Raw genomic sequence first — 23,732 nt, 5'->3', positions numbered from 1 at the left:
GTGTGGGAATCCAGTGGAGGAGCTGATCAAAGAATGACGTGCTTTAGGATTTCAAAAGAAACAATTGAACTTTTGAAATTTTTGAAGAATCTGATGATCAAGTTCGAAATAAAACAGATTTTAAAGCTTTTAAACTGCACAATTGAAAACTTGTTAAATTCTTGTTAAACCTATTATTATGAAACAAACTCCAAATGAAGTATTCAAAATCCACTTCTTTCCGCCTTTTTCTCTTCTTCTTCTTTTTCACATTTGCTCCTTTTGTATGTGCTTTTTCGATCGATTTCACATGTTTCATCTCACTTCCATTTGACAAGTCTGTTTTCGACTGATTTTCGGAATTTTCACAGGAAAAAAACTGCTCTGAAAGTTGGAATAAAACTCCTGATAAATCTATTAAAAGATTATTGAAGAAGAAGATATCATTATGCCATTCGGAAAATTTGCTCCAGTGAAGATTGAAAGAATGGTTAATAAAACATTTGATTGGGAAAAAAGGCGATGATACAATAATTGTGAAGAAAAAGAAGATAGGAATCATGAAACACATTTGTGCTATAACAGTTTAGCAGTTATTCTAAAATCGCGAATTGAAGGTCAATTGCTGCAACTGTTTTCGATTCATATGCTTCATAAATTTATATATCATTTCATTCTCTTTTGGCTCTGCGTATTCCGCCTGTTCGTCTCCAATCCATTTGCCTTGTGCTATCAGAATTAACACTCTCCTCAATAAGATGTGTTCATATGAATATGTTTTGCAAAATCAACAGCCTTTGTCTGCAAACATGCTTTCAACTTATTCAACGTCTTTTTATCTGATCAGAGTTTTCGATCATTTTCCTGTTCTTTTTATTTCACCTCTTTTTTTTCTTCTTCCTCATACTTATCTTGTTCAGATGGAGGTTTTGATTCTATTCAACTATTTCTAAATCATCATTTACGCTTAAGAGCAAAAAGTTACCTTTTCTCTTCAATTGTAATCAAATGAAGCATCAAGCCAATTCAAACAAGAACAGGCGAACGCAGAGAAGGGTAAATTATAAAAGGCATTGAAACATAAGGAGAAATTTAGAGGATGCTAAAATGAAGAGCATGATGAGGAAGCTTGTAAACGAGAATAAAGAGGTTCATCTCATTCCATTTAATGAATCGCATTCCTTGTCGCTAACAATCTAAAACGAAGCGAAACCATATTTTCCTTTTCCAGCTTCTCTACTTTGGAGTGATAATGCTATTGTCTTTTTTGTTATCATAAAAAAATGTTCAATTTTGTTCTGTATCATCCTCATCTTCATTTGCACTGATTGTCATGTATATATATAAGGCAGTCAATGGTGATGTCGAAGAAAAAAAAAGGAGAGAATGATCTTTCCTTTTTGTATTCATCAATTTCAAACTGTGTTTGCTTTGCCTTCTCTTTTGTATTCACTTTTTTGACTGTTTCTTTTGTTTCTTCTTTCGTTTTTTGTTTGGCTGAAGAAGAAAAAACAGATGAAGAGGATGAAGAAGAAGAGAAAGAAGAGAAAAAAAAAGAACGAAGAGGAAGAGGATGAAAATGAGTAAAAGGAAAATGAAGAGGAAGAGGAAGAGGAAGAAGGAAAGATTAGAATAAAAGAGAATGAAAATGTGTTGAAGAATGAATGATTAAAGTTACACGTATCGCTGAAAAAGACTCTTTTCTGATTGTTATCAAATTCTTCCTCTCTCCTTCTTTTTTTGTTTCCTTTCTTTTTCTGACTTAACAATAACAATTTCCGAAAAATCAAAATTTGAAAAAGCTCTTTTGATTCAAATGAATGCAAAATAATATGAAAAGTTCAAAGAAAAATTATCATCATTAAATATTCTGTAAAGAAAATCAAATATTTCATGAAAGCTTGTGATAATATCTTCGTATCCTTCTTCTTCCATCTTTTAAAGCACTTTCCTTTTCAACTCTTTTCTTTTCAATTCTTTTTTTTCTTCTTTCTCCTTTTCTTTCAATCTTCTTGAAATAAACATAAAGAAAGCAAAACAATTCAACATCAAATCGTGTTTTAATGCTGACAGCTGCATCCCCTCCAAATCAGCACCAACAGCTCCACTTTCCAACAAGTCTTCAACTTTGATAGCTTCGTTCTCTGTTGCTTCCATAAATGAATGCAATTCTTGTTAATCATTCTGTTGAAATCCCTTGATGCTCGAGACACCTAAACAATGCTGCTCATAAGTCCAGCAAATTCTTCATTCTTCAATTTGCTTTTGTTAAAATAATAATCCAACATTTGGATCCATCTAAATAAAACAATCTCTTCTTTCGTTTCTTTTCCTTCTTCGTCTCCTTCTTTCCTCTTCCAATCAAGACATCTTGTTAGCTCTTCAAGATCTCTTCTAGCATCTCTTTTGAAATGAAGCTCATTCACAATTACTTCTTCAAAGTTTCTTTCATCTTTCAATCTGTCCATCAATAATACCCAATCTGATTGATGTGCAAGACAAGTCAGGTTGTGATGTTTTCGGTGATATTTTATGATCTCTTTGAATTCACTTTTATTAAGATCCTAATCTATTCTCTAATCAAAAACAATTCAATCAATCATAAACAAATAAAGCATACCACCCACATCCCAATGTTTTTCAAAACAAGAAATTCCCTTTCCATTTCTTCTTTTGCTTCTTCGTTTTCCTCTTTCTTCAGTGCAACTTTAAGAAGGAAAGATATTCAAATGAGCATCAATTCTGTGTTTGATATGTTGTTTTAACAAAAGATAACATTCACAAAAATCAGCAAAAAGCTTTTCGTTTTTTTTTTTCTTTTTATTTTCTTCCTTCACAATCATCTTCTTTTATCTTTCATTCAGCGAAGACGCATCAAAGTTTGCGTTCCATTTAATCTTCAGCGCTTTGCAACGTCCAATTAATTTCATCATCAAAAGTGAATCTTTCAGAGGCACTTTCCTTTCTTTAATCATTTCTTCTATTTTCAGTCTTTGCTCATCCTCATTACAATGCACCAGATCATGAAACATTTCTGAAAAAATAAAGTTGAAAAATCACATTTTACAGTGTGCAAATGCATCAATGAACGCAAACCATTTATTCTTTCGGTTCCACTCGTTGACTGCATTCGCGAAAACAGATTGTGTGTTGAAAACAACAACATTATAATAATTCACGTTGAAGTCCACATGTTTGGATTGAAGAAATAGGCGAATTGGTAAAACTGAAAAAGAATCATAAAAAATGCTTGCTTTCACACAATCGTATTTTGCATTTCCATTGGAAAGTATTTACGGAAAATGAGATGTTTGATATTTATTTTTAATGAGTCATGGATGAAATGATCGAACAGTTTTCTTTGAATAGGAATATCAATTTGCAAAATGAGTGATCGGTGAACGAATTTGTCATGCAAAATGGGATATATTCTTTCCCATGTTTGTACGAATCGCTGGAAAAACAATGTTGATTTTTATCTGATTATATTTGGAAATTGGATTATCAAGGGAAATACAACAACTTTAAAACTTGATGAAAATATCTGCATGTTTGTATTTTTCATTGTTCTATTCACTTTGAAGGTGCTTCTATCTGTATCCTTTTCAGAGCTCAGGAATGTGAATTATTTGATGAATGGACAATATGTTCTTTTCTGTGTTGAATATTTGATTCGATCAGTTGATATCTCGGGAAAGTGCGCAGCATAATGGGGTTGGAATGATATCATTTCGATTTATTGACAAGATCGACAAAATCAAAATAAAATATGGTGCTCACTTTTTTCTAATGTTCTGGAAATTGGAGAAATTGAATGTGAAAAGATCTTTGAAAAAGATTTTTCGTGAACAAGATGATGAAACACTTGAAAACTAAAAGAATAATGAATTTTCATTGGAGGAAAACGAGCATTGAAAGGGAATGAAATGTAGAAAATTGCTTATAAAATTGTTGAGAAGGTTTTTTGTTATTTTTTATTAAAGTAATTGTCATTTATTTTTTATTCTGGATGTTGAAAGAGCGAGGGGTTATATAGATTTGAAGAGAAGAAAAGCAGAAAAGGAAAATGAAATGAAGATTGATAAAATTCAAGATATGATGAAGATGCAAATAATCGGACTTTGACAAAAAGATCCTTTTTTGTGGAAAGATGGTTTTTGTGAAAAAAGGGAAGCAAAAATAGAAAAAAATAGAATGAAAAAAAGATTGGCGCGTGCGTTGTATGTTTTGTTCAAAAGAGAGAAAGGGTCATGTTGAGATTGTTATGAATTCGAGGAATATTGTTTGCCAGAAAAAGACATAATCCTGAAGATGAGAATTTCACAGAATTTTTCCGTTGATATTTATTGGATCTCATCTTCTCAATTTTCAATCACCCCAATCGATTCTTTCATCATCTTCATCTTCTTCTGCTTCAAATGAATCAACATCATGTCACTCAGCATTTCCTTCTTTATCGTCATCCGCTTCATCTGTTGTGAATTCTTCATCAATTGCGTCAGCCTCAGAGATAAAGAGAAAAATGAAATGGAAACAAAGAAACTTGCTTGAGGAAGGATATTTTTAACAGTAATTGAAAATGTTATTTATTTCGAAAGGAAAATGAAGGCAGGCAAGAAAACACGCCCCAAACCAGAAAAGATGTTTTTCATCATGAACAAGAGCTTGGCAGTATTCAGATTTTGAGATCGGAATGACTTTTATTATATTGAATCTTTCTGATGCCTCATGGCTTCTGTGGGATTTTTGCCTTAATCCAACAGATTAAACAAATGACAGCAACTGATTCATTCTCCATTTCTGAGTTGATCTTTTCATATGACTGTCATTTAATTCTTCTGATTTTGGTTCAGAACGATAATTCATTCATTGTCAGCATAGCTTCTTCTTCATCTTCCCATTTCAACTTTTCAGCTGAAGAAATTCTTTTCCATCTGTTCCCATTACTCGAGAACGGAGAGCATTCCCAGTTGGTTGATCTTTCTGATCCGAATGCAGATGCTGTGCCAGTTTCGCCTGTGGAGCTTCAAGCAGAAACTGTTGGATTCACGAGAAAGCTTCATTTTGCCATCGAAGTGCAGAATTCTTCACTTATCTCTGAGACATTGGTATTCTTCGACAGCTTCTCCATTGTTGAGGCGGAGAAGAGAAGAGAAATAGGTAACAGTGAATGAACAGATTTCATCATTGTCATCAGAGCCAGAAATTGACCATTCGGATGTATTTGCAGTGGCTGCATCATTTACGTCAACAGGAGCGATGGACAACATCGAGAAACGGCTGTGGATTGTAGTATAAAAAACAGATGAAGTGAATTCAACTCAAAAGAACTCGTTGCTGAGTATTCTACAAGCTCCGCGAGGTAATGCTGAAGCATGGAGGGTGTTGTTGAATGAGGGTGTTGTGTGCCTACGATGTGGCTCTTTCTACAATACTTCCAGTTGAGCATGAAGCGCCACTTCCCTCGCTTGCAGCGTCAGTGGAAACGAAGAAAGAGAGTAAGCGGATTTTTGTAGTGGAGAATGTGAATGCGTTCCCATCGATAAAAGATCTATTTGACCCATCATGCAGATTGATTCACCAGAAGAAAGACATTTAGCAAGAAGAAACCGGATATCGAAGTGATGGGGCGAGGAGATGCAGTGTGAAAAGCGGGAGAGATTGTGGAGAAGGGGCTGGAGGCGGAGGGGTTGAGGATGGAGGATGCGGTTTTGTCTCCAGCTTCAATTGCGCTGACTATTTTGGAGAAGCGAGAAGAGGCAGAGGAAGGAGAAAGGAGAGGAAAAGAGGGAGGCAAAGAGGGAGAAGAAAATGGAGAAAAAGAGGGAAAAGAAGAAGGAGGGAGAGAGGGAGGTGATGAGGATGAAGAGAAAGGTGGGCGTCCGATTGCGCACGGAGAGTTTGTGAAGAGAATTAAAGAGAACCAGAGGAAGCTGGAAGAAGCGATGGCTCTGCTGGTTGTGGAGGCGTTTGGGCTGAGTCGGCTGAGGTCTGTGAAGGCAGTGGCTGAGGCGGATTCAGACAAGCAGCATTTTGTAGAACCTGAAGTGTAAAGTATTTTTTCAGCCGATGACATCCGACGGGAGAACAGGAGAGCAGAAGAAGAAGCAACAGATGGGTTTTTCTGTACAGCTTCGAAAAAAATTAAAGAAGAGGATGAAAAGAATGAAGAAGGAGATAAAGAAGAAGAAGAGGAAGAGAAAGAAGAAGTTAAAGAAGAAGTTAAAGAAGAAAAAGAAAAAGAAAAAGAGTATTTTGCATCATCATTAACAGTTCCTCTGTTGCTCAATGGGTTTTGCGGAGATACTGTTGAATTTCTTTTTGGATGGCTGCTTTTTTTCTTAGAGAAGGAGGACGAGGCGAAGGAAGAAGAAGAAGAAGAAGAATCGAATGCAGATTTGAAAGTAATTTCACCTGAACTGAGTTCAGATGGAGTAAAGAAGGTAATATCGCCTAATGATTCATCATCCATCTTCTTCGTATTCCTCCACCTTTTCTTCCAAAGCTATTCTTCGCAATTAACAACATGTAGTTCAAACAGAAGTTGTTCAGATTAAACCTTCCAATTTATCTTTTCCTCCTGCTTCTATTTCCTCTTCCTCTTCCTCTAATTCTTTTTTCAACTTATTCATCTCCAAAAATTAATTTAATCCGATTTCATTAGCTAAGTTGACAAATACTAACATAATCATCCTCCCTTGCTGTACAGACGACACAATTCAAATTGTTTTTTTGACATTTTTTTCTCTGTTCTTGTTTTATTGATGATTTGTTATTTCTGATCTTTATAATGTGGATAATTCTTCATATGCATCTTTATTTGAACTGCACGAACCGAAATGCTTCTGCTTTTCTTTTTAAATGCATGTTCCAACATGTTCAATCGTATCATATTGATCGCATGCCTTCAAAGTCATCAGAACATTTCATATAATTCATTGGAAGAAAAAACTTAAAAATTGAAGCTTTCTTAGAAAAATTAAAATGAAAAGTCAAAAAATTCATGGAAAGCACATATCAGCTTTTATATTTTCATCTGTCATTTAGCATTTTGAAAAAAATGAAAAGATCAATTCTTTTTTTAAGATCAACGAATACGAAATATAGGATGATGATCATGGAAGGAAAATTGTTTTCTGAATTGTCAAGTTCCAGGAAAAGTGAAAAGTGCAGCAAATCATGGAAATTTTTGGAAGAACAGTCATACGGAGACCCTGTTCTTTTGATGGAATACATGTTTCAACATACAAATAAAGGAAAAAAGTTATTTCCTCAAATTCAGAAGATATTCAATGGTTTTTCGTTTTCTGTTACTGTATTCTTTCTTTGAACAATAATGTTTCAATCTTTTTCAACAGACAAAAACAAATATGTTGTTATGAGGCTGGCATCTGTATACAATAATGAACTCAATGTTCATTCAAAAGTTTCTATTATCAAATGTTTATGCCACGAATTCAGCTATCAGCAGCTTCTTATGTTTGGATTTAACTGCACAATCGGAAGTTATAATCATGCAAAGCAAAACAGTTCTTCTGAAATTTTTGATATTCCATATCCTAATAAACCAACTCTTCCACCCTCTAAATCAAGTTTGGATTCATTTTTTGATAAAATGGTACATTTTTTTTCTATATTTTTTTGATGGATAAACCAAGAGCTCAGCAAAACAGATGAGGAAAAATTCTTGAATTTTCTAATAGAAAACTCAACTGAATCTTCGGAAGGTTCGAGAAGGACAGTTCAGTTAAACGAATGTTTGCTTTATTCTTTCATATGAAACAAATTGAATTTCAAATTAATTCGGAAAAGGCTCAATGGATTGTGAAGATGATGATTTTTCAATTTTAAATTCAGATGATTGCATGGAGGAAGATATCGACCCTCTAAAAAACTATTTTCAAAGTGATCAAATTGTAGACTTGGACTTTGGGTCTCCTGAAATAGAAATAAATGATATTAATTCACCCACGTTTAATAACATACATCAAGTAATCGATCAATGGATTGACTGCGAATGCAGATCACATCAGCAAATCAAAGGTTTAACATTTAATGGTGGTGCTTTAAACATTGGATCATCAAACTTTGATTGTTCAAACAATTCATATGATGTTAATGATGGAGACATAGAAATGGAATCCATCAACGTAGATTTATCTCATTCATCATTCAAAGATATTAAAAGCACATATGGGTCAAATTGTGATGAACGTGATCAATGGCTAAAAACATCAAAAGACACATCGATCGGCCATAATTCTGCACCGATAAGCTGTTATCCTTTACAGAATTTTGGTAATACATGTTATTTGGCTTCTTTGATTCAAGTGTTCAGATCAATATATCAATTTTTTGATCACTTCGAGGTTAAAAATGTATCAAAGAATTCATATTTTGACAACTTAATTCAACTTGTTTCGACCTTCAAGAGCAGTCAATGCGGTTTCAACTCAAACATCAAATCAAAATGGACACTATCATTTGTTAAACAATGGGAAAATGAACACTGTTTTTTTAGAGGAAATCAGCAAGAATTCTATGAGGCATTTCTGAATATCTTCAGTGATTTATCAAAAACAACTCCAGCCCTTTCAAAAGAAATGGATGTTCAGATTAATTTCCCCAAAAAGTGCTCAGTTTGTGGCAGTTTTTCATTTGGTTTTTCAGAAACCTCTCCAATTATTCGCTTGAATGGTGATAATATAATCAAATCATTAAACAAATCTTTTCAATTTAGCACATCAAATCATAACAATAGAGATGCATTTTGCGAAAAATGCAAACACAATACAAATCATTTGGCAATTTTAAATATCATTCAGTTTCCAAATATTTTAGCCATTTCACTTGAACCTCAAAATAACAACGAAGAAAACGAGTTGAATGTTCCTTTTTGTTTGTCATTTTCAAATGAAATGGAGGGATTGAAATGTGGTGATTGTCATGTTGAAGGAGCTTGTAACTTCAGTTTGATTTCTGTATTGTTCTTTCAAGGGAATAATGAATATGGACATTTTTTCTCTTTGTGCTTGAATCAAAAAGAGGGCAACGTTCATTTGTCGAACGATGAATGGATATTATGCAACGATGAAAATATTTCGGTGGTTGGAAAAAATGTGCAATCTGAAATAAATAGACAAATAAATGGCGGTTCTCGTCCATTTTTGTTTGTATACGTTCGTGACAATAAACAGCGCTTCAATAATCTTCAGAATCCATTCTCCCCCGACTTATTTAACATTGGACGCGATATTTTCATGTCTCAAAATCATCACGATGATATCAGAATTAATTCGTTCGAGAAGCATGCAGCAAATAGCATGAAGAACATTGAAGATGAAGGAACAAATTCTTTGTGCCTATCATCAACGACAAATTACGTATCATCACCTTCCCGTTTCACTTCAATTTCTTCAAACATTTCAAACAACACTCCTCATGCAAATGACTCAATTGCTTCATCAATTCAACAACATTCAGCCACTTCATTGTATCAACCAATTCATTCAAAACAATGCACTTTCTTAAATAATGCAACATCTTCATCGGAAACTAGAAATTGCTTCAAACGAAGAAACTCCTCAATCAAAAAGAACTTCACACATAATCATCAAAAGCAGATTGATTTTCAAATGAAAAAACCTCCGACTCGAATAATAAACATGACAAAAGCCAAGTTGTTTGAAAAATTTAAAGAAACCCATATTAAAATGTCCAAAAGCACTTTCTATAAAAAGACCAAACATATTAAGCAGGCTAAGCGTCGAACAGATTTATGTCATTTATGCGAAATGTATTCCTCTCTTCAAAAAAAACGAGACAACCTCAAATCAAAGAATTCTGATCTTCCAGAAAAAGAAAAGGAAACAATGCAACTTATTGAAGATCATCGACTTCTTGCATCTCATCAACAAAGTCACTTCAGATTTTTGAAGAACAACTTAACTCCAAACGAAGCATTAATTCTATTTGACTTTAAAGAAAACTGGACTTTTCCAATTCGGAGAAATCAACTAAGCAAAGATTTCTATTCCAAAGAAAGTGCATCTCACTTTTGTGTTATTGTTTATGTTTTGGACGATAAAAACAACAGAACAAAACACGTTTTCAATTTCTTTTCGAAGATTCTCACTCATGATTATCGATTCACCATTGAGTGTTTGCAAAACGTTCTTTCATTGCCAATACTTCAACAAATAAACACATTTCATTTCATGTGTGACACTGGGCCACACTTTCGCAATTCACAACTCCTTCATTTCCTTTTGTCTAATAATTCTTCATTTGCTAAAAATAAAACAACCACTTTATCATTTTTTTGTGAAAAACATGGCAAATGTGAGTGTGACGGGGAGTTCGGGAGTTTGACACGTCTGCTTAATTACGAATTGAACAATGATATCTCAATAAATAATATAGATGAACTAATTGATTTTTTCAATAAGATCACGCACAACTCTCATTCACTGAATGCTTTTGACGTTAATGAACAAAAATATACATGTCGGTATTTTTTAAGGTTGTTTTATTTTTTTATTTTTTCTTTTGATGATTGTTGATCTTTTTTCTTTTTTTAATAACATATTTTTTCAGGTACAACGCTTCCAATAAAATTCTTTGGAAAAAGCTGAAGGCAGATGCAGTGAAAACCTTCTTATTTTACGAAAAGCGAAATGAAAATATTTACAGATCTGTTGCTTCTCCATCGAATTCAAGAGGGGATGTCAAGATGAATTTTAAAGAGGAAAGGGTGAGAGATGAAAAAAATAAAAAACAATTTTCAATTCGCGAGTCTGTTTCACAAGTTGAGTTAATTGGAAGCAATACGTTAAAATTGTTCACTGAAAGAAAAAAACACTGTTGTTTATTGAATTAGTTTTACAAAAGTTTTTTGATTTGTTGTTTTCTGCTTTCAAATAATTTTGTCTTTGTTTTGAAAATGAACTTTTCAAGTTGTTTGTTGCTCAAGCTTTAATTTTTTTTGGAAAAATATTCCAAAAAATTAAAGTACCCCGGATTTTTTTGCTGTGTGCAGAAAATGAAGGGGCTAGGCTGATTCCGTCCTGGGACTGTGCTGTGACCGGTCCAGCACAGTCCCTTGAAGGCTTTGGGTCCAGAATCAGCCTCCCAGGGCAAACGCTTGATAAGTCATTTTTGAACCAATTCAAAATTAAATGAAAGTTTATTATTTGATATTTTTGATTTGTTTTTGTATTAACTTTTTCGGCCGGAATTTTTGTTTAAATATTTTTGTGTTAATTTTATTCCAATAAATTTTGTAATCTGCATTTTTCGAAAGTTTTGGAGATATTGTTCATGCAAAAATAGAATAACTATTATAAGAATGTGATTTCTTATTTTTTTTAAAAAGAAAAAAAACATATGATGTTTACAAGTGAATAAAAGAAAATACGTTCTCTGAATGGCTTTCACTGTTTCAGTAATATTTCGAATGTTCAAAATAATATATTTAATTTTTTTATTATCATAATTTTTGTTTATTGATTCATTGCTCTTTTTTTGTTATATATCAGTGTCGCATTCCCAAATTCTTCACATTCAGAAACGGTATTGTAACTTCTGGGTAATTTCATTGAATCTTCTGCTTCATTTTCAAAGTGATGATGAGCTTCTTGAACTCACGCAGTTTAAAAATTCTTTGCCATCGTAAAACATAATCAGAAACTGTTAATATCAATTGATCGGAACATTTAGAGTTTCAAACTGTTTTGAAATCATTTTCACGCACCAAAACTTGAAGCAAATAATATCAATGGAATGAGACACTTTTGAATTGTTCATAGTGAAATGAGAAATCCAAAGAAAGGATTGTGGTGTTGGCTGACGAGAACGTGAAATTGTGGCGAGAAGTAAACTGGATTTTTTATCAAATTATTTCCTTTTTCCGAACGATGAAATTCAGAAAAAGAGAAATGTTTTTTGCATCACAGAAATTGCACATTGTTCCTTAGACAATTATGTTATTCCAAGAAATTTATGGCATGAATGCTTTCGCTGAATTATAATTTGTTTGTGAACACATTTCTGAAGAACACGTTCTGAAACAAAACAAATATTAGATAAGAGCATCATATATTGCACAGATATAACTTATGAATAATTCACGATCAAGTGTTTGGGTTTGCAAAAATAAAATATTGTGAAGTTTTTAAACAAAGAACAAACTGAATTAATATTGAAAACAAGCAATTATTTTTTCATAGAACTGCTTCTTCTATGCTATTTTAGAATAGAATGCGACTATCAATTCTTCACATAAACAATATCGAATGTTTTATCGTGATCAGAAAAATAATTACTGAAATTTTAATGAGAAAACGTTAGATAATGTTTTTTCACTTTTCATTTTTATCACGAAAATATTATTATCACCTAAAGTTAAACAGAAGTGTCAATAAAAATGATGGAATAATATGATTATTTTGTGAAATGAGCAAAAAAATACTTTTGTGTTTCAAAATAGCTAATGCTCACTAAAAAAATATTAAAAAACTGTTTTTAACATTAATTCTTTTTTTAATTGTTGTTATTTTTGAAAATTAAACAATTTATCGAAATATGAAAAATGACCGAAAATTTTAATAGAGTTCACATGCTTTCAAAAATAATGACCCATATAGTCCGTGATAAAACCCGGGACAGGGACAAAACCCGGGACATTTCTGTGACAAATTCATATTTCAAATGTGAATTCAATTTTCAAACAAATGGTAAAAAAATCAATCAGACAAACTTTGGTAATATTTTTTATTAGGTTTTTAAAATCTTGCTCATCTCCTGTTGATAGACATAATAAATTTTATTGATCAAATTTCCATTAATCGAATGAAAAAAGCACAAATTTCATCCTCTCTTCCGTCCAAAAAGTTGTCACCAATAAAGGCCTCCGCAGAATACCGCAGATTACCAACAAAGGCCGAAAAGGTTGAATATCTATTAAAACAAGATGGAGTCAAACCTTCTGATCCAGTAAAAGAAAGGATCGTTTCACATTCATCAGTTTACAGACACATTGCTTCAATAAAAGCAGGAAGAGATCCGCATCATATAAAACGTCCAGGATTGTTTAACAAAGAAGAAGAAGAAATTGAGGATTGTGCAATCGCTCAAATATCTTCTTCAAATAAAATAACTGTTTCAGATATCATCAGATTTGTGTGTCGTTTTAAATTTTGATAAATCAATCAATTTTATTTTAAACAGGCAGAAAATGTTATGATTTTAAAAAACAAGGACCGCACACCTTCTTTGGAGTGCTTTAAAATTAGCACAAAATGGGCTCGCAGATTTATAGAGAAATCCAATTTATTGAAATTGATTAAAACAAAATATATTGATCTTCGTCGACTTCAGTGTTCAACAATAGAAAATATGAGAAGTTGGTTCTCTTTATTGAAAAAAATGATAGACGAAAATCAAATTTCTTCTGACTTGATCATCAATATGGATGAAACAGGAGTATTAATGACACAGCCAGAAAAAATAATTGTCGTTTCAAAAGAAACACAATGCACTCTTCTTCCTGAGTCGCAAAGACGCAAAAACGCAACATTGTTTTTCACTATATTTGCTGATGGCACATCTTTGGATCCGATCATGTTGTGGCCGTCCCACACGCTTTCCGAGGATCTTAAAGAATTAAAATACCGCCGAATTAACTGTTTAGCTAATGGAACTGGATGGATGAGTAGAAACGATTTTAAAAAGATAATGATGGAAATGTTTCTACCCAAAATTAATGAGAAAAGAATCGAGCTGCATGGATCATCTGCTCATGCTTCAATTATTCTCGATGACCATACGTCTCGCCTTTGTTTTCCGGTAATGTCTTGGTGCAGAAAACATTTGATTCATCTTCTAATTCTTCCTTCACATACAACGCACCTGACTCAGCCCTTGGACAGATTTGCATTTGCGCATTTTAAGAATTGCTTGAAAAGATCATTTCAAATTCCTTCAGATTCCTCTATATCTTCCTACCGAAAAGCATTAATTCCAGCTGTTTCTGATGCAGTCATCTATTCTCTTTGCCCTAAAATTGTTAGAAAATTATTTGCAGCATGTGTAATTCATCCATTTAACCCTTCTGCCGTTTATCAGTGTCTTCCGCAGAACACTGAAGCCTCTTCGATGGTTGAAAAATCTTCAAACGATTCTTCACATGCAAACAGCATCAGCATGAAATTAATAACGGGGGATGATTTCTTCGAAAACTTCACTATTCAATTAGAAAAAAAGAAAAAAAGTCTTCAAACAAATTCTTCATTGAAACACAACATTTCGAAATGTTGTGAAAACGAACCATCGAACATAAATGACAAAAGCTTTTGCATTTCTGAGAATGCAGAAAGCTTTAAAACTCAGAAACATGAAAAGAAAACCATTGAACGTGATGATATTATGTGCAAATTGCCTGAAACAGAAAACGAACATGTTAAACCATCAGAAAATTCTTCTAAGAATGCACAATTCATAGGTGAAAAAAGGAAAAGAAAATATACTCGCGAAAGCGCTTGGGGATCAATATTTGATTTCGGTTCATAACTTTTAATAAGAAGAATGCATTTGTTCACAGTGAAGCAAACTTGTCACTTTTTTTAAATCTTCAAATTATTCTTTTCGCAATACTTTTTATTTGCTATCAATATTGCAATCGCATCGTTTCTGATTTTTGAGTTTCTCCATTTGAAATCATTTTATCTTTATGGATAATTCATACACAACAAAAAAACAAAGCAGTTCTCATATTTAATCTTGTTGATATTTTTTTGCAAATAACCTATTCCAATTGTCCCGTGTTTTGTCCCTGTCCCGGGTTTTGTCACGGACTATATTGCAAATTGGTTTCAAAAAATATTTCTACCCTCTAAAATATTCATCTGCCTTCATCTTTTCCTTTTCAGTTCTTTCTTTCTATATGCAAAGGTTTTAATGTTTGTTTGATTCTTTAATTCTTACATATTTTACTTATCCAATTTCAACTGACATTTTCAATTCCAATAAATTGATTATACCTCTGTGACCTGACATATCACATGAATCCTCATCTGTCACAAAAAAAAATTAAAAAATTAATATAAAATGAACTTTTGCTAAGACTACAAAAGACTTTTCAAAGCACTATGGAAAAGATTTGTTGATAGCTTCTGTAATATCTTGTCGTTTTTTCTATTATGTCAGTGACCGTCAGTGACTGTCAATGACAAATTGTGACAAAAAAATATTCCTCAACTGACATTTCGTGTCAAATTAAATAAATGTTGGGAACTTGATCATGTAAATAAAAAATTTAATTTTTTCAAAATAATAAGAATTATTTCATGAAGATTTTCAAATTAATTATTGTTGTAATTAAGTATTGTGAAATCATTATAAATAACCCTTTTTGACAAGTCATAAATATCTTGTCAGTCATTTTGTCATTTTTTCAATTTTCTCTTGTCATGTCACAGATGTATAAAATTGATAATAAATGTAATTATTATTTTGTGATACACGACTTTTCCATAAAAAGTATTAAACATCAATCACAAAAAAGAAAAACAGAAATTTGATCTCTTATCAAAATTGGCTATCTTTTTATTTACTGTAATGTTTTTGGTTATTTCGGTAATTGCACAATATATGACCGTTAATAAAAATTTGTGTGGATGATTATAACGTTATTGTTAACTGTTTCGTAAAGTAATTATATCTTTCTTTTGTGCGGAAACTTTTATTTTTAAATGAATCAAATTATATTTTCACTCTAAACTGGTTTTGACCAAAATTTTTCAACATCAATTACATTCAACTATAATCAAAATAAACAAATAAATAATTGAAATACTACAAGAATGCACTCGAATATGCTTTGAACATATTCAATTTAATTTGTCCCCAATTAAAAATAGAGCGTTTTTTGATCAATGGAAAATAATTTTTATATTTAATAAAAATGAGCAATTTATGTAACAGAATTTAACCCTCATAAGTCGATTTTGGATAAAACCCTAACATTAAAACTGTGATAAAAAATGCGAACAAATAAAAACCCTTTTATAACTCAATTATTTCATTTAAAATTGAACAGGATTTTGAATTTATTTGAAAATTGAAATTATAATATTTCACAGTTTCCGCACACAATCATCAGAAAAAAACTTATGTGCACAATATGTCATCATCTTAGCTTCAACATATGACAATTTTGTGACCGGTCGTATCTTGTGCATAAACCATTATCTTTGTGATTATTCATTCAGCAACAACTTTATTTGTTTCAAATTATCATAGAAATCAAATTTTGACTTAAAAGAGAATGGACTATCATTTTATAAATAAATATAATTTTATTTATTATTCATTTTCTATCAACAGAAAATTTATTAGTTAATATGGGATGAATGAAAATTTTGGAAAAAAATTCAGGCCCGGCGGGACTCGAACCCACAACCCCCGGATTAGGAATCCGATATGCTATCCATTGCACCACGGGCCTAAAATTTTTAGCTTTTTTCTTTGTTTTTTAAAGGTAAATAAAAAACATCAACAAAACAAAATTTGTTAAAAAATGTTGCTAATCAAAATATTCACAATCTTTTGAATCAAAAGAAAATAGAAAACCAAAGCCACATTTTTGCATTTATAAGAACATATGAGTATCAGTTTTCAATTCTTTGAAGCATTTTTGAGAAGCTATTTCATTCGACAACTTCAATGACACATTCACTGCTTGTATCTGCTCCCACGAAGAGATCTATCATCAATCTTTTTTCCACACATTGCGCACACACCCTTTGAATGAGCACAACGAAGACAATATTTTGCGTCTTGCGAAAGAGCAGCTAATAATGAAAACATCAAATAATAATCAAAAAAAAGAAAATGACAATTTCCTTTAAAGCATCATATTGCGAAAAAAGAAAATTAACTTTTACAGATAATGCAACGCTTGTCGTAAGGAGTGAACCTTACAGTCATAATAAAAATTTGTAAATTCTTCAAAATGAAAATTCAACAAAACAAACTTGGAAGTAAGCCGTGTATCTGCCCCAAGTTTCCGTCCACCACCAACTACATTTCTGCTTCCTGACCTCCATCTTTCTGGTGTTGCAAGTTTTGCAAGTTTCTTTTCACATTCCGCACAAACCATTCTAGCATTAACACACGATTGAGCGAGAAAACATATAAAATAAATAAAAATCTGAAAAATCTGAAAAAGGTTTTCAATAACAAACAACAAAAAATATTCAATAAATTAAGTGATCGAATACTATAATTATTTTGTCTATTTTATTTAATTGCATATATGATCGATTAATTATTTATTTTATTCTATGAATGTAAGCAATACATCATGTTTACATAAAAAGTTGAATGACAATGTGAATTTTTTTAATGCAGATGATGATAGTATTTTAAAAATTGAAGAAAAATTTGAGAATAATAGCAATTGTGGAATTAAATGCTTAAATACTAAGCAAATTGTAACTCGTACTCAAATTATTATAAATTCCAATGCAAATTTTATTGATGAGGTGTTCATATTATTATATTACATTTATATGAGAATTTTAATGTTTTAGACAACACTTATGCTTTCCAGTGACACAATTGAACTTGAAAGAAAATTAAAGAAAATTTGTTCATGTAATAGTGCATATATATTGTTGTTACCAAAAAGATTGTATTACAGAATTTTTTGTTTTTGCTATTGCACACAATTTGAATCAGCAATTATTTCGCACTCATTTTTACAAAATATTTTGAACATTGAAGAAGCTTTGCGAAATTTCTGTTCAAATGAAAATGATATTTCTATTGCGCATTATGAAAAGCTAGCATTATTTTATTGGGGTTTGCAATTATACTTTTTGCAATGTTACACATATCACTTAAATAAAAAGAAAATGAGCAGTTATTACTATATTCCATTCAGGAACCTTTACCTTATAAGCATGCTAATGACAATTGTTTTATTGAAGAATTATTTTCTGAAAGACAAAATATGATCTCTTTTGCTTTGAATATTGTCACTTCAAAACTACCAATTCAGCTTCCTTTTCCTCATCGCATCCACCCCTCATTACGCACAGAATTTGTTATGCAATACCCATCATTTATTGAGCCTACGAATTATTTCATCTCGTCATTCAGCATACATCTGTCTCATCACATGTTTGCGTTATCTGAAATGAATGAATTTTTTGATCAGGAAGCAAAGATTGCAAATTCAAATGTATTTTTTTCCACTAACAACTGCGGATTGAATTTGCATGATATGCTTTTATTAAGATCTGAATGTTTGATTGATAGTCTTTCCGGCTTGTTACTTGTTAACGCCTCAGATGCTTCTATTTTTTCATTATCAATTCTTCTCCTGCACTCTCTTCATCTTCTGTCTCTGCCATCATCAACTCCATTTGCTGTCGAATGGTCAAATTATCAACCATTCATTAAGGATATTTTTGCTTCTGAAAGATCAATGATGCAGCTGTCACAACAGTACAACAAGTCATTTTGTTCATTTGTGGATATTAATACTGAATTATTGCACATGAGATTTCCATATGATCTCGTCATGAAGTTAATTGATCAGCTTTTGGGCTATGCTGAAAAGCTTGCTGTAAGCCTTCAGCAAAAGGATGAAGAAGATGCAGAATCTCGTAAAATTCCATGTTTTGTTCCTTCTTCTATTCTGTTTCTTGTAGTTATGGAGCTTCTATCCATTTTGCTTTCTATCGCATCTTCAAGTAGTTTAGCAACAGAACAAGATTCTAGTTGGATTGAATGTTTGTCTGAACATTGGAAGCTGCTTAAAGATAAACACTTGGTTATTTTCCTTCAACTCCATCTGGAAGAATTGCCATTAGCAAGATCGATGAATTCAATGTTATCTTTTTTTGAGGAAAACAGATTATATTTCCCTCCTTTATATACCTATCCTATCATTACTCCCAAAGAAGCGCCGACGCTTTCGGCTTCATTTGAATCAAATGACTTTTCGTGGCATCATTCATCATCTCTTTGGTTTCTTGCAACAGCTCTTTCTGTCGATGACGCTTCTGAGCTTTCACCTAAACAGCTATCAGATTCGTCAACAATTGCAAATAATGCTCAACCGTCTGATGCTCATTCTTCGCCTCTGTCTTCTTCCATTTCTTCATTTCTGACCTCAACACTTTACAACATTTCAATGTCACTCTGCTCGCTTACGTCGCAGCCACTTGATAGCACTGATTTGATTGCAAAAGTTATTACCACATGCCTCAAAGAAACTGCTCATACACTAACTTCGTTGTGCAATGCAGCCACAAGCAGTGACATTTCTCAGGAAATGCAAGGCACATGCTATTCCTGTGTACACTTCCTTCTTGATGTTTCCTCATCCGCCTTCGATCTTTCATTTTCGCTTGCATCGTCTGATCTTCTGGAATGGATCACATCATTTTTAAGTGTTTTTGAAATTGTCCTTTCTGAAAACTCTTCGTATCATTTCTATTTTGAGGAATGTATTATTCCTTTGTTTTGTTCAGTCTCATCTTTTCTAATTCAACACATGTTTATTGAGCAACTTCCTTTATTAAGCCAACTTTTGCTTCTTTTGTTCCTTCTTAACGATCTTATTTTAACTTGTATTCAAGGCACTTCTTCTTCTTCTTCTTCTTCTTCTGCTTTCACATCAGCCACATCAGCCACTTCATTCATTTCGCTCTTTTCACTTCTCACTTCATTATGCATCCACTCACCGTTGCTGTCTCTCTTAGAACTGTGTCATATAGATAAGCTTTTGACAATATTTCATCACACACTCTCCACAAATAGCATTGACACAATAAATTCAGCCATTCTTTTCCTTCAAGTTGCTTTGAGAAAGTGTGAATGCGGAATCCATCTCATCGAACAAATTGAATCTCACACTGATACTTCAATTTCTAACAGCTCTGCAGACACTCCAGAATCTGAATTGCGTTTGTTCTTCTCTCGCTTTGTTGAAGAATTGCCTTCATTGCTTGATCGCTTACGCATAAACGAGGCTGATGTTGCTGCGACTGCTGGCCAAGTCAGCCTTCGATCTATTCCTCGGCTTTACTATCAGTTGATGTGCCATCCATTTCTTTTGTGCTTTTCTTCGATTAACAAATCACTCGTTTTCTCTTCAGAATCCTCAGAAAAAATTCTCTCTTTTGTTGAATCATTATCCAGGTTCTTCTACTCTGGTATAAATTTGGGCTATATTTCTTTTCCTAATTGTCTGTTGATCGCTGTCGAAGCTGTTGACTGGCTTTCCTTCTGCTTTCAGTCATTTCCACCAGAGACTGCTCTGCTGAAACTTCTTTCAACAATCGTTGCCTCTGCTCCGCTTGATGAATTTTCTCTCCACACTCGTCTGATGTTTCAAACACAGATTGGAAAGATCACATTCATAAAGTCATTTTTCACAGACAATAACTTATGCACAGATTCCAATGAGAAGTATTCATCTATTTCTTTAAGTGACAAATTGTTTTTGCTGCTTTCGACGCCATTTGCGATGTGGCAGCTAAATAAGCTTGCTTTGCTGCATCAAGAAAACGCAGCAGTCGTACACCATGTGGAATGCATTCTTCTGTTTGTGTGGAGTGGGTGGGACAAGCTGATGGAGATGGAGCTGAACGAAGTCAAAAAAATGGAAATTGGAAAACAGAAAGAGAACGAGAAGCTGAAGAATGAAACTCTTCTCAATGCCAAAAGAGAGGAAGAGGAGAAGACCCAGCGCAATCTTCAGGCGACGCAGCACACTTTCAGTAGAAACAAGCAAAACAAAGGATTTTTCTCTCGTCTGTTTCGCAAGTCAGACTCATCTTCGCAGTCTGCTTCAACATCTCAGTCGTCTCCTCAGAAGCAAATTGTTCGAGGACAAAACACAAAAAAGAGCATATCCATTTTACATTCAATTCCTCATATGACACATGGACCCATCTTTTCCTTAAGCTCTTCTGCCATTTTTGCTGCAAACACCGAGCAGAAGTATCATGATCCGATCAATTACACACTTTTATCTGTCTCAAACGCACATTCATATCGACTTTCTCTGACTTCTTCTTTTCTCAATTCTTCATTTGCCATTCTTCCGCTTCTGTCTTCAGTTCTATCCGCTCATCGCTCTGATGCCTTTATTGCTTCGTCTGCTGCCAGACTCCTTCTTCGCCCGCTTTCGCTCTCTCGGAATTTCACGTCAGCTGCTGTTAGTGTGTTTCCTGTGGTTGATGCTATCTTTGATGCGTTCGTTGCAATGTGGAATCAACTCAAGCTTCCGCTTTCGCATTCAATTAGATGCTCGTTTCAATCAGCCCTTTCGAATGGAACTGAAAGCATTTCATCAACTTATTCAGTCAGTTCAGAGGATCACTGGAATTGTGCAGATTCAACTCCTTCTGTTGACTGCGCAATGTTGTGTGGAATGTGTCTAACACAAATAGCTGCTTTGCTAAACGGAAATACACAAAATGTTTTGAAGAAGATTGAGAGGAGAAAGAAGCGCCATGCAAAAGAGCGAGCGAAAAAGAGAGAGGAAGAGAGAGAAAGGAAATGGTGGGACGAAGTTGTTGTAATTGAATCGGATGAAAATGACACAGAAAAAACAAAAGATAGAAGCTCAAAAAAGAATGGACAGTCGCTTGAAGCAGAAAAAGCAGATTTCGAATCTTCATTGGCAAATAGAAGGAATGGAGATCGTAAAAAAGTCGATAGTGATAAATCAAAAATGAAGCACAAAAGGAGGAAAGAGAAGCAAACAGGAAATGACTCTTCGTTTGAAATAGAAGAAGATGCTGATGACATCAATGTAGATGGAGACTCAGTTATATCTTCCTCATTCATCTTGTCGCTTCTCCGTACAATCTTTATTGAGAAAGCCGAAATGATGAGCTATCTTCTCTCGAAAGAAGACGAAGCAGTGCAACTTCGTGGAGGTTGTATGTGCCGCATGGTGGATGCCTTAGCAATAAGCAGGCTCTTCCGCGCTGTGTTTGCAAAGCAGGGGGGAATACAGAGTTTGCTGTGGCTTGCAGACGCCAGCCGCAAAAGTGGGTATTTTTCACTGGCAGCTGAATCATTGCAATCGCTGGTTGTGCTGTCAGACACAGAACGGTTGGAATTGGAAGCCATAAAACTGGAGAAGCACATCCAATTGCGCAGAAGAAGAATGAAGCTCCCTCCATTTTCCGCTTCTTCGTTTCTTTCTTCCTCTCATTCTAATTCTGTCAAAGAAGCAACTTCAATGATCACCAAAGAGCTCGTATCGCTCGACTTGCCTGTTGTTTTGACAAGATTCATTTCGGCAAATGGACTCAAAAGTCTTCGGTCGTTTCTGCTTTGGCGCAATCGACTGACTGAAAGACAGTCAGAGCTGTGTGTGCAAATTTATCAGCACAGTTATTCAGCTAATTCGCAAACAGATGAACAAGATAAAGGATCAGAAAATGGAACAGAAAAGAACAAGTTGGAAGCAGAAGCATCTGAAAGCAAAAGCAACAAATCTTCCAGCACTGAACCGATTTCCAGAGATCCTAAGAATTCGAGCAAATCTGCAAAGCCAATTTCAAACAGTGAGCTAATCACCACTGCAGATTATGTTATTTGCCTTCTGTTTGCCATTGCACTTCGAGCATTTACCTGTTCCAGCAGAGGCGATGCTATCAAATATTTCACTGTTGCAGCTGACAAATTCGACGAGGAGCCGCTTCAGCTGCTCCGCTTCTTTGAGCACCCGTCTTCTGCATTTGCTGTTTCGTATGCCCTCTCGCTCCTTTCCGTGCTTTGTACCGACGATGCATACTTGTCTAATGTTCTTTCATCTGATTCCTCAGCTTCTGGATCAATTTCATCTCCATCTGAAAAGAATGATAGGAATTTAATTGGTGCTCAATCGCCCTCAATCGTTGAACTCAATTCTCTCCTTGTTATTCCAGTGCTTCCTTCCAATTTGTTAGTCGCTGAACGCTTTGCTGTTGTGCTGCGTTTGCTGTGTGCATCGCCCTATCTTATTAAGCAAGGCATACTCAATTTGTTGCTTGCATTGATTACACTTACAACAGATAAATCTAACTTCACAGCGTTTAATTACTCTTTCAAGAATTCCCCTCTCGTCTCTCCGCTTTCCTCTCTCATTTCCATTTCGTCGCACAAAGAGTTGCGCACCCGAACAACAATTCAGATATTTTCCAGTTTGGCTCTGTTGCCCAACTCTTCGAGACTTCGGCATTCGCTCTCATCGAACTTTGCGATTGGCACTCTGTTCTCCATTGCGCGGCTGTACAAGGACATCGATGAAGTGCTGCTGGCTGTGCTGTATCTCCTTCAGATTGCAATTGATGCTGTGTTGCAGAGCAGTAATTTTCGCTCTGATATTAGCTTTCGAAAAGAATATATTGCATTTCTAACCAAAATGGCTGTGAAGCAACATCAAAAAAATGAAGATATCCTGTCAAAAGAAATTTACAAGCTTAAAGAGCAGATACAAACAATCATTGGAAAATTTCCATCATCGCAATAATTTTAACTTTGGATATCAAAAATTATTTTGTGTTAAATAGGATTTCTCTTAAAGGTTTAATTATTAGAAAGTCATGATTTTTGTTTTCGCATAGAATTAAAGTTTGTGTTATTTTGTTTTTATGTTTTTCCTTTTACTCATAAATTATGTTATGTTTGTTATATGTTGAAAATTCTTTGAGATTAAAAGATAAAGAAGCAAACTATATTGA

The 23,732-nt window shown here is 33.7% G+C and overlaps 4 protein-coding genes across 4 annotated transcripts; 2 read left to right on the top strand and 2 right to left on the bottom strand.

Moving 5' to 3' along the window:
• Nucleotides 1-2,316: 2,316 nt before the first annotated feature.
• MONOS_16938 (uncharacterized protein) lies at nt 2,317-3,109 on the bottom strand (the record flags this gene model as incomplete). Its single annotated transcript, XM_067869813.1, has 3 exons — nt 2,317-2,555; nt 2,600-3,013; nt 3,076-3,109. 2 exons carry the CDS (start codon nt 3,107-3,109, stop codon nt 2,829-2,831), a joined length of 219 nt encoding a protein of 72 aa, XP_067735974.1. The 3' UTR covers nt 2,317-2,555; nt 2,600-2,828.
• Nucleotides 3,110-5,675: 2,566 nt separating this feature from the next.
• MONOS_1655 (uncharacterized protein) lies at nt 5,676-6,032 on the top strand (the record flags this gene model as incomplete). Its single annotated transcript, XM_067869457.1, has 1 exon — nt 5,676-6,032. The coding sequence occupies one exon, from the start codon at nt 5,676-5,678 to the stop codon at nt 6,030-6,032; it is 357 nt and encodes a 118-aa protein (XP_067735973.1).
• Nucleotides 6,033-16,496: 10,464 nt separating this feature from the next.
• MONOS_1656 (putative cysteine-rich PDZ-binding protein) lies at nt 16,497-17,256 on the bottom strand. The gene is made up of 4 exons (XM_067869466.1): nt 17,223-17,256; nt 17,013-17,138; nt 16,917-16,954; nt 16,497-16,829 (listed from the first exon to the last, which is right to left on the bottom strand). The coding sequence occupies exons 2-4, from the start codon at nt 17,135-17,137 to the stop codon at nt 16,711-16,713; spliced, it is 282 nt and encodes a 93-aa protein (XP_067735972.1). The 5' UTR covers nt 17,138; nt 17,223-17,256; the 3' UTR covers nt 16,497-16,710.
• A 1,285-nt stretch (nt 17,257-18,541) lies between these two features.
• Nucleotides 18,542-23,521, top strand: MONOS_1657 (uncharacterized protein; the record flags this gene model as incomplete). The annotated part of the gene is made up of 1 exon (XM_067869472.1): nt 18,542-23,521. One exon carries the CDS (start codon nt 18,542-18,544, stop codon nt 23,519-23,521), a length of 4,980 nt encoding a protein of 1,659 aa, XP_067735971.1.
• Nucleotides 23,522-23,732: the final 211 nt, after the last annotated feature.

This window comes from Monocercomonoides exilis (assembly GCF_001643675.1).
Source record: "Monocercomonoides exilis strain PA203 chromosome Unknown scaffold2-2631571, whole genome shotgun sequence".
Lineage (NCBI taxonomy): Eukaryota > Preaxostyla > Oxymonadida > Polymastigidae > Monocercomonoides > Monocercomonoides exilis.
This window is presented reverse-complemented; position numbering and strand designations above follow the sequence as displayed.